Raw genomic sequence first — 10,805 nt, forward strand, 5'->3', positions numbered from 1 at the left:
TGAAAGGCAGTGTTAGCGCTAAGATTTTCTGAGAGTAGAAGGACTGCAATTGGAGGGATGTTAATATTATGCAGAAAGGAAGACAAAGCTAGACAGTGCCCTAGTTTTAACTGCATCATGTGGAAAATATAGGATTGTTTTCCTGGTAGTGTTTATCTTCGTCAGTGTAGCTCTTCAGAAAGGTGTCATGGACCTAGTATTTAGATAGAAAAGGATGTGCTAACTTCATGTTGCTCCATAGCAGACTTTGAAGCTGTTCAAAGCAGCAGCAAGAATGTTTGCTGCAGGCGTGGGGGGAAGTCCTTCATTTTTTGCCACAAAGGTAAATTGCTTTAACACAAATCTCAAGCTGAGCATCGTAGACCTACATTCTGAAACTTTGAATCCAGAGGTATAGACCTTAGACATATACTTAGACATATATTTGTTTGTAATGCACTCATTGTCAAAGCCACATGGGAGTTTCAATGTATTAAAATGCTAGATTTCTGACATGACTTTCAGAAGTGGGGAAAAATGCAGTAGTGCTAATAACTTCTCATCCCCTTTATTTTCCACAGCAAGAACTTATTGACAGCATTAGTAGGAAGCTGCAGGTGCTGAGGGAAGCACGGGAGACACTTCTGGAAGACATCCAAGCAAACAATATACTAGGGGAGGAGGTAGAGGCCATTGTGAAAGAAGTCTGCAAACCAAATGAGTTCGACAAATTCAAGATGTTTATCGGCGACCTTGACAAAGTGGTCAATCTCCTGTTGTCACTATCGGGTCGTCTGGCCCGGGTGGAAAATGCCCTTAATAACCTGGATGAAAATACCTCTCCGGAAGAACGGGTGAGAAAGGCCAATAGTAATATCACTGCATTTAGTGAACCTGGTGTGGGGTTTTTTCCTTGGTTTTGTTTATCTAAATTGCAGAGCTCAAAATGAGGGATAGTGAATCTCATATGGCCATTTTCTGTAGATTTCTTAAAACTTTTTGCCTTGCTCTTGCTTGGAATACTAAAATTACAAGTGGCTTGATGAGAAAAAGTGGTGTTTTGGGGTGCAGCATACTGGAAGACAGACTTCTTAGCAAAACTTTAAATGAAGAGGGGAACTACTGATAAGAGAGTAAAAAGGAGGCAGACAAATATTCTAATAATTCAAGATGGGAAAAGGAGTGTCACTTTGTGCTGTAATGCAGAAAGCTTACAGGCTTCTTTATACTCAATCAGGATCTTGATAAAAATCTATAAGGTTGTTAAAAATAAAATGTTTCTTATCTACTACAGCTTCCTCCTCAATGCCTGGAAAGGAACAAGAGCAAGAAGTGACAGAAAGACAAGACTTGACTTATAAAAAGAAGAGGTGGGGGGAAGGCAGGAGGGAGGCATTGCAAAAATACTTTTTCAATAGAAAACCTGTTTTACCCAACCAGAATAGCCCAGTAGTGGTGTGGAGGAATCCCAGCAGATGTGAAAATTTCATGAACGTTCACTTACCTGTTGGACCCCGTCTCTGCTGGCAGCACTTTGTTTAGCTCCAGATCCCCTCAGGCCTTAGCTAGGAAGCAGATATCTAGTGATACAGATACGCACCAAAGGAGAGATGTAGACATGTGTGAAACTTAAAGGCTAAAATAAATAAATAGAGAGGGTGGGGGTGGGTATGTGTCAAGTGAGTTTAGCTTCTACAGTTAAATGAATGTGAAGTGGGATTTTTGGCTCGTAGCTGTGGGCTGCTTGTAGCTGCCAGCCATCCATCTAAGTGTTGTAACAGAATTTTTTCCACAGGCTGTGGATTCATGTTGTGTTTCTTCAGCGTGCTCCGTTGTTTCACCAATGAGAATCAGCAAGTGCTGCGACTAGTTTGAAGCTGTGTTTTTGCTATTTGGCCCTAGCTGCTGCCAAACATACTTGTTTAATGGCTGTCCAGACCCTTTTCTGACTGAGGCAAAGGGAAGGTATTTGACAGCTTATTAGAGGGTAGATCAAAGCTTCTGAAAATTAAAGAAATGTAATCCTTCTTTAGACTTCTTTTTTCTAAATGTGGTTGCAGTTGCCTAATGGGCTCAAAGACGAGAGTGTGAACTAAGGAAAGAGCTACCAGATGATACGAGCATATAGGAAACACAGTTTGAGAGCAGTGATAAAAATAGCTTATTGGCTAGGTGTGGAAAAGGAAGGTGAGTAGGTGGTGTAGTAAGGGCAGTCAGAAATTGTCTGTGTGCTCTGCTGTCAAATTTAGACTGACAGAAATCCAAATCCCTAACACACTCTAATCCCCATTCATCTTCTCATGTACTGACACCAAAGTCTTGCCATAGTAATGTCAGAAATGTATCTTAAAGTGTTGGTCAGAGATGCTTCTCAGATGGATCAAGTCCCCAAGTACTTTGACTATAAATACAATGCATGTAGGGTTACAAATGCATATCTTTGAATTTAGACTGGTGCATGTGGCTTTTTTGGTTGTCCTTTGGTGTTTTGTAGGTCACATGATGATGATATTTGGTGTACTACAATTTACTGTATAAACAAAACAGGGGAGATTACGTGCCTCGCTGGGGATCATAACCCTAGTGATCGCTGCTTATTATAATTTTTTTTTTTATTATTATTTTAATTTTTTTTTTTTAAGCTGATGTCTAATAAACATTACTCTGATAGTTTTGCACTTTCTAGGAACCACCAACAGCTCAGCAGACTTTCTGAATAAACAGTCCGTCAGCAGGCACATAATCACTGGTGAATTAATATTCTGTTAGATGCTCTATCATGGGTCTCTTTTGCCACAAGGAACACTATCAGGCATTTCAACTTGAGCTTCTGAAAGGTGTTTTATCTGAAATAGCTACCAGCCCCCTTCCTTCCACACAGGGAGACCAGTGTCTTCTCATTACTTTGCTTATCAGTCAAAGACAGAGTGTGCTGAGAACCCTATAGCACTGAACCAGCAGTCCACAGATGTGATCAGGTGCCTAGTTAACCAGGTAAGACCCGGTTTTACAAGACAAGGGACAAGTGTCAGAGATAGTAATTTACTGGATGCTGGGAAATCAAATACATGGGGGGAGTCCTCCTTCATAGGGCTGTGGTTCAGAACTGTTCCATCAGATAGCTTGTGTTTGGCTGGGGCTTCAGATCACTGCTAACTGCAAAAAACCCTTCTGCACTCTGCTTGGCTTTGGTTGAAGTCAGTCAGATGAAACCATCTGACATCATTTATGCCTGTAGGCCTGGTGAGCCATTTACCCATTGCTAGGAAAACCTGCGCAAGATTGGTGTCTTGAGCCTGTTACAGTGTGTTTCACTTTACCCTTCAAAACAGGCTTTCTAGTGTCAGTTGTCTTTGACAGAGGTAAAAGCAAATTCAAGAGGTTTCTCATTTGCCTTCTGACCTTTATGTATCCCATTTATCTTGGCTATTTCCTAAAACTCCACAAGGGCTGAGGTACTAAGGTGTCATGCAAAGTTCATAACAAAAGTAGTGTTTATCCTTAAACTGTCAGTTTACTCATGTTCATCTTAGTCATGCCATAGGCTTGGTAAGAAGAAAGCATACAACTTAAAAGTCAGGAATTGTTATGAAGGACTAAGCATTTGATTGTTCTTGTGTCTGTTGACAATGATAGCAAATGGCTTGAAAAACAGAGCTATTTCTTCCTAAGGTTATGTGGGTAACTCTGCAACTGACCTACCAGCTGTTTGATACGTGCCCTCTTGGTTTCACCAAATTCTAATTCTTCCTCTGCTTCTCAGTGTACACACAAGCTGCAAGGCTGCCCTGGGGAGCAGTGTAACCATGCTGCCAAGTTTGGACGTGGCTGCTGGTTCCCCTGGTGAATTTAGGAGAACAGTGCTTACATCTCTTTGCAGCAGATAGTTCTGCTTGCTACTTGCAGTGGGATTTTTTTCCCTGGCAGACGCTCAAAGGAAGACTGAACTGTGGTTTTTCTAATAATGTGTGATTGAATCTTGAGTTAATCTAGGCTGTATATTTTAGGTACGTTGAGAGCGCAAGTCTGAAAGTGTTTCAGCCTCTGAGCTTTGTGCTGTCTATAGGAAAAGAGGCAGCACAGGGTTCATGTGCAACTCTGACAGATAGGTCTACTAAAGCTTGCTGGTCTGTATTGCCCTTTGTCTCACTCTTCCATCTTGAAAGTACTCTAGATAAACACTTTTCTGTAAATCCTTTAGGCTTATTACAGCATGTGTGATTTAACATAAAGTCCAAATGAAGAAGAGAGACACATTTATTTAAACAGACTGTGGTTTATTTGAAGACATAGGTTCTCAAAGAAAATTAACCTCTGAAGCATAGCTAACAGTTACGGAATGGTACCTCTTAGGGGCCCTTTTTAATTAAGTTCAGAAGTCTGCATGGGAATTCTTGATGTCAGAGTAGGCCAGCCATACTCTGTCACTGGAAAAAGGCAATCAGTTTTAGGCAGACTTCTGAAATAGGTCAGATTAATATTGCTCTTGTTGCTTTCCATATACTGGTAAAGGAGTGTGCCTGACTGATTCAGGTGTGGCTGCCTACTATGTAGACAGGTGAGGTTGGGTGAGATGTACCTCACCCTTTATGCTCGTACGTATGTCCGAGTGGGACATAGTTCCTGTCCTCTTTCTTGGTGTGTTTATTCATTCAACCTCCCTTTTTCCTATTTTGTCTCTTGTGAGGGCATGACACAGAAAGTTTACAGCCTTTTGGGGAAGATTATGTTGTTTTTTTTTTTACCTCCCTTCTGTTGTCTTACCCCAGCTCTTGCTTGTATTTTAAGACCGCACGACTTCACATCTCATGGAGAAGCCATGCAGATTGCAGCAGAACTGCAAAATACCACAGTGTCAGGAGCTGTGTATGAACAAATCATTCCATTAATTAGTCTGTTTGTGGGTTCTCGAACCACAGCTGTTTCAGTGTGGAAGTTTGGTGCTGTGTACTGAAGATGTAAGTTATTGCTCAGTGAAGTCTTAATTTGGAGAACTTGGATGTTTCTCAAAGCCAACTGTATTTTCTGTAACTATTTTGAACTATTAAATAGTAAAGTAGTCTTTGAAGTTCTTGCTGTTGAGGCCAGTAGAAGTTAATGGTCCATCTTTCATTGATTCCCTACGCTTTTTTCCTGTTTGTTAATGCATTTTATTAGACTACACTTTAAGGAGTGATCTTATTCCACCTCTCTTAAGTATTCAGGAAAGTCTTTGTCTTTGCAGATAAAAAAAGACTTGAAACTTAAACACTGAAGCTGTTGTCCCAGCCTGATGAATCCAGTGAATTTTTAACTGTGTTTCTTTTCTCCTAAGCGGACGTTGGTAGAGAAGCAGAAGCTGCTGACCCAGCAACATGAAGATGCAAAAGAACTGAAGGAAAACCTGGACCGTCGAGAGCGCATTGTCTTCGACATTTTGGCAAATTACTTGAGTGAGGAGAACTTAGCAGACTATGAGCACTTTGTAAAAATGAAGTCAGCCCTCATCATTGAGCAGCGAGAGCTTGAGGACAAGATCAAGCTGGGGGAAGAGCAACTGAAGTGTCTGACCGATAGCCTCCAACCTGAACGGCTCAAATAAGAGGACTGGGTTCAACCAAGGATGTGAAAAACAGGAAAGAAGGAAGGGATGGGGAGTTTCCAAGTATACAAATGAGTATCTTGGCTTGTCTGAGTGTCCAGTAGAGAAACAAGTGCACAAGAGAAAAATAGCTCTCACAACAGCAATAATGCTCTCTTTCATTTTTTTTGCGATGATGTATTTAATTTTTTAGAACACATTTTTACTGCTGGACTCTACAGCTGTTTCTCATTGCTTAACTTACAGACAGCTCCACAGAAAAGGATAGACTCTTAACCTTTCTGCTCAGTAAGTTGAAAGTCTGTGGCGGTTGTGCATGCAAACAACAATGTTTTTTAGAATAGGTTGTATACTTCCTTTATGTTCAGATGCTGTACAGACTGCTGGGAAACCCAACAGCAATTTATGAATGCACACAAATTTAGAAGCTCTAAATTTAGTGGCTTTTTATTTTTTTTAAAGACACATTAAATAGGGGAAGCATGCATCTTACAGCTAATATATTCAGATTGCTGAAATGTAGTGTCACTCTGATCCTGTGGCATCAGACACTTTTTTGTAATATTGTATATAGGATGGCACTTTCCCCTTGCAGAAAATAATTTTACAGTCAGTCTCAGTTAAACACTACTTAAACCAGCTTGCAAATCACCTAATGGCTACCTTGCTGAAGACTTCTTTTTTAAATTATTTTGCAAGACATAGTTGTACACCTTCTTACTGCAATGCAAGCGATTTTCTTCACTAAGTTGTACTCCATTTAAGAAACAGGCTGGAAGTACTGTGCAGATTTTGTTCAAAACATTTCTCATCTAAATTATTTAGAAAGCTCATTTGCTCTTTCTTGTGCTTTTTATGCATGTTTTAATTCTTCCTCCCCCAAAACTGCTACACTTTATGAAAATAAATGTTGGCGAAGGATTCTGCTTCTATATTTCGTCTGATTGTTCAACATTGTGACGGTTTTATATAGACAGTTCAGTTATACTGCAGTTGACCTACATAATATTCTTCATTCTTTCCTCTTTCTCAGACTACCAAATGCAATATAAACAACTTCTACCATGTAAATACTGTGCATTACTTGGAGCAACTCTGTTTTGTAACTGTGAACTTAGGTGGGTTTTGTTTGGTTTTTCCCATTGCACAATGATAAATAAGAGGATGCTAGTTCACGGTATCAGATTACTGGTTGTGCTCTAGTAATACTGCCATTGACTTACAACAGATGATTTCCAGTAGCTGTAAAAAGAGGTGCTAACTCATGTTTTAGCGCAGTAATGGGTTTTGTTGACTCGCTAAGACATCTACAGAGAAATTCTGTAGTGTCTAAATGTCAAGTTCTATGTTAAGATAAAGTTTTGCAGGCAAAGGAAAGTCTTGGATGACTTTGTGTATATGCCATTTACATTGTAGTACGGAAAACATTTATCTCTGTAGACAAACAGCTTGCCCAACAAGAAGCCATTTTTGAGGCAGATGTGAATGCCAGTCTGTAGCTAAGCAGGTTGAATATACAAGTAGTTAGGTGTTGAAAAGAGAAAAAAAATAATTCTTCCCACTGTTCCTGCAGTGTCAGCATTCACAAAAGGTTTTCTGTCCTTCTTACCTGAATCCTCCCTTTTGCGGCAAGAGAACCGGAGAGGTGCTGATCAGTGAATTTCTTGCGTGTTGGGGAACTGGGGAGCAAAAATCTTCTGGAACCAGTTACTTTTACAGACAGATGCAAACGTTGAATGCCCCCCTTATAGTGCACTACTTTGCATACCTGGACCAAATCTTTAATGAAATTACATTGATGTGTATCAGCTGAGGTCAAATGGAGCTACCATTTTACAAGACCTACAGTTGACCTTAGTTTCTTCCTCCTAGTTCAGAAATGTAGTCTCTGGCATCTCACAGTTATTTGCTGCTATGTTCCTAGGACAAGTGATCCCTTTGTCCTTAAACTTATCCCTTAACCATAACAAACCCAAAACTAAACAATTCCCAAATAAATTATGCTTGTCTTTTAGCTTGGAGAAAAGTGTGCGTTGTTTTATCTGTGGCATTTTAAAAATTTTACATATTGTGGTTACTCTGAAATGTGTATGTGAAATGTGAATAATAATATAATTACAATGTGTTTGTATACAATACTTTGATTTAGATCTTTCTGATAAAAGGTAGCAATATTGTGAATGCTATATATATTATCCTTTTCACAGAACAGTTGCGTAGACACCGTTCCCTCCTTTCCTTTTTTAAAACAATGTTGAAAATCTCTCACCCTCGGAACCTGAAGATGGTTGCCTCCCAATGCTATATGTAAATCTGTAAATAGCTGTACTGTTGCTTTTTGAAAAAATCTGGTGCTAATGTTTTGCCTTTGGCATCCTGGGGATGGCTGTTTCTTCACCTTATGTTGTTCTCAATTCTAGATCTCTTTGTATAGTGAAAGATACCCACTATGTTTCTCCAACTGTTTGGATCCTGCAGCCCAGAGTGGAAAATGTACAGTTTTCCTGCCTGACACCTAACACTTGCCTACTGACAAATGGTATTGCTTGACTTTGAGAAAATAAACTGTATATTTCAATGTAGAGTTCGTTTTTGTGTGCAGTTTTAACTGTCAAAACCCACTGTTTTGCTGTGCAGCGTTACCCATCTCATGGTGCCTATCAACAGTGCCTGTAGCTTTTAAAGGCCAGGGCAGTTATCTGATGGTCTGAAGTAGCGTGCTGTCTTTTCACAGATTATTTAACATGTTGCCTTGACCGATCATTCTCAAGTTCTTAGTGTAAGTACCAGAAATGTGTTCATGTCTCTTTAGTATTTTAAATTGTGTGAGTGTGAGGGGGCAGAAAGGAAGATGCATTATGAGGTGGATAAAATAAATCAGTCTGACTCGACTTACGGAGTACATACCAGGGGAAGAGTTAAGATTTTTCTGCTTGGGCAATTACACTGTTTTGGCTCATCTGAAGTCAGTGGTTCTTGAGATTTTTCTTTTTTTCAAGAACAAATCACTGTGAATTCTCCATCTCTAACAGACTGCCACAGAAATGGTTTAGTTTCAATTTAATGGAGGTTCTCAGATTAACTGCAGAATCTTATTGGGAAACATTGTCAAGTGTGCACAGATTTGTTCTAGAGGTGACCACAGGTAGTGTTTTATGGCTTGATAAATCATCCTGGAAATTAATTGTCTGTGAAGGTCTTTGTTGTAGAAACTATCTGGAAAAAGGAAGTTAGGGAAGGAAAAGTACTGGGGTATTTGTAGGATTTTTCTAAACTTCTAACAATGCTTTTAACCCCCTTCTTTTCTCCCTCTGCATGTACATGCACCCATCTCCTTATGCCTGCTTTTCTGGGCACTTGGTATAGTCCCGGGTGGCAGCTATAGGGGAATAGCAGTCTAATTTTTGTGTACTGTTTGAATTGGAAAAAATTGCTTTTTTTTAAAACTGAAATTAGGTTCTTTATTGTCAGTTTTGGGGTATTTGAGACCCTCAGATTTCAAAGGAGTCACCATTTCAGGGTGTTCTTTCCTAATCAAGCTCTATTGATTAATTCTGCAGTACTTAATTGTCTCTGTTTTTACAGCTGAAGTGATCTGTTGGCAACCCGGTAGCTAGCAAGGCGTTGTGACGGCTGCGCAGTACAATATCACTGCCTGTTTTAATGGCATCCAGTCATTTATTGCAGAAGTTCATAGGTTTGTTCTAACTAAGGGCTTCTCAGTGGCGGGGGGGGGGGGGGGGGGATTGTTTTTTCAACATACTTGGGCAGAACCTGCCCACAGAGTAGATGTTATAAAAGTTAATAATTAAATCTTAAAAGTGCTGGACTATATATTGTCAATTGTCAGCAGTGGTAAATTGGACATCACATTCACTTGCTGCAGTTCCAGTCTATAACTTAACTAATTATAATGATCCACAGATTGTACGATGGGTTACCCATGTGGCTTAGCAGTTCACCTCATGAACTCCTGGGTTTCATTCTCCCCACCTACTGTTTTGATAATGTTTCTATGAATAAAATTGTTCCATTTGAAGTAGGTTAACTTAACTGTAATTTAATACACCTCAGGAGAAAAATCTGAACTGAAGTAAATTCAATGTACTTCAAACAGCAGAAAGTAATTTCTGTCCCAGACCACAACAGCACACTTACAAGGACCTTTTTCTCACTTGTAGCCATGTGGGCAGGTACTTCACGTGGCTGTTGTTTAGCTTAGGCTAAGAGTTTTATTTCAGTCAAAGCAGTTGAGCCTTTCCTGAGAACAAGGCTAGTAAAATGCCTTTTTTTTTTTTTTTTTAATCCTGTGTTAAAGATTCTCACAGCAGCTTCATTTTTAGGTGCTCTGATATGTCTGTCTTGGAGGCAGTCTCCTAAATTTGGCAGGGGGAGATGGCCTTGTGACTAGGCTGTGCCTTCCGCTACTGCCAAACGTGTCGGTATTAGTGGAGCCTGTTGCTACAAACCTAATTCTCACTTCCTCTAGTTCTTCTGGATGCAGCAAACTGCTGGCTGGTAAGGTTAACAAGAAGCCTGTCCGCTAACTGCCATTACTTGTTGCCTGCTGGTGCTTTCGAATTGCCCGGTGCTGGCTGCTGCTGTGGCTGGGAGACCGAGAATGTCTGGAGTGCTCACGCGGCGGTTTTGGGCATCTCTTCTGGGGTGAAGCAGGACGAGGAATTCCGTGCATCTCCCGCTCACGAGGTGTGAGTTAACCCAAAATACAATAGTACCGCTAGAGAAGAACCAGGTTCCCACCATGTATCCGCTTCTACTGAAATATTTGTATTTGCTATTTGTGATTGCCTGTCTTGATGTGGAAGAAAACTTAATTAAAGCCAATAGATTTGTGACAGGGGAGCTGAAGATTTACAAGGTGTTGAAAGATACAGAAGAATAATCCTACTTATTTTCGGAAACGTAAGTCTCCAGCAAAATGGTATCTAAATGAAGCCTGCATGCCACAAGTCCCAGGTGAGAGTACTCGAGAATTCTAGATCTGCGCTCACAGAGTTAGTGAAAGGCAGGCGTTTCTTAAGCATATACTACGTTGCAACTATGTTAACTCGATTTTATGCATTCCAAGCAACTTTCGTCAGAGGAGCCAATGTTGGCTCTGGAAGAGCCGTGGTCTGAGGTGCACTACCAAGCGTTGTTAGTTTGCCGCGCTTCCTTGCGACAGCATCGTTTGCTAGCCTCCTGATGGGGAGCGCCTTCCCTACACCATCAAAAGAGATGTGTC

The 10,805-nt window shown here is 40.4% G+C and overlaps 1 protein-coding gene across 1 annotated transcript in view; it reads left to right on the top strand.

The window, feature by feature from the left end:
• Positions 1–6,136, top strand: part of LOC104628272 (protein Shroom2-like) — a gene marked incomplete at its 5' end in the record, with an annotated part of 16,385 nt that extends 10,249 nt beyond the window's left edge. The window contains 2 exons of the mRNA XM_010296799.1: positions 561–833; positions 5,294–6,136. Coding sequence (XP_010295101.1) covers positions 561–833; positions 5,294–5,560 — 540 coding nt within the window. The remainder of the gene's footprint in view (positions 1–560; positions 834–5,293) is intronic.
• Positions 6,137–10,805: the final 4,669 nt, after the last annotated feature.

This window comes from Phaethon lepturus, unplaced genomic scaffold (genome assembly GCF_000687285.1).
Source record: "Phaethon lepturus isolate BGI_N335 unplaced genomic scaffold, ASM68728v1 scaffold17491, whole genome shotgun sequence".
NCBI lineage: Eukaryota > Metazoa > Chordata > Aves > Phaethontiformes > Phaethontidae > Phaethon > Phaethon lepturus.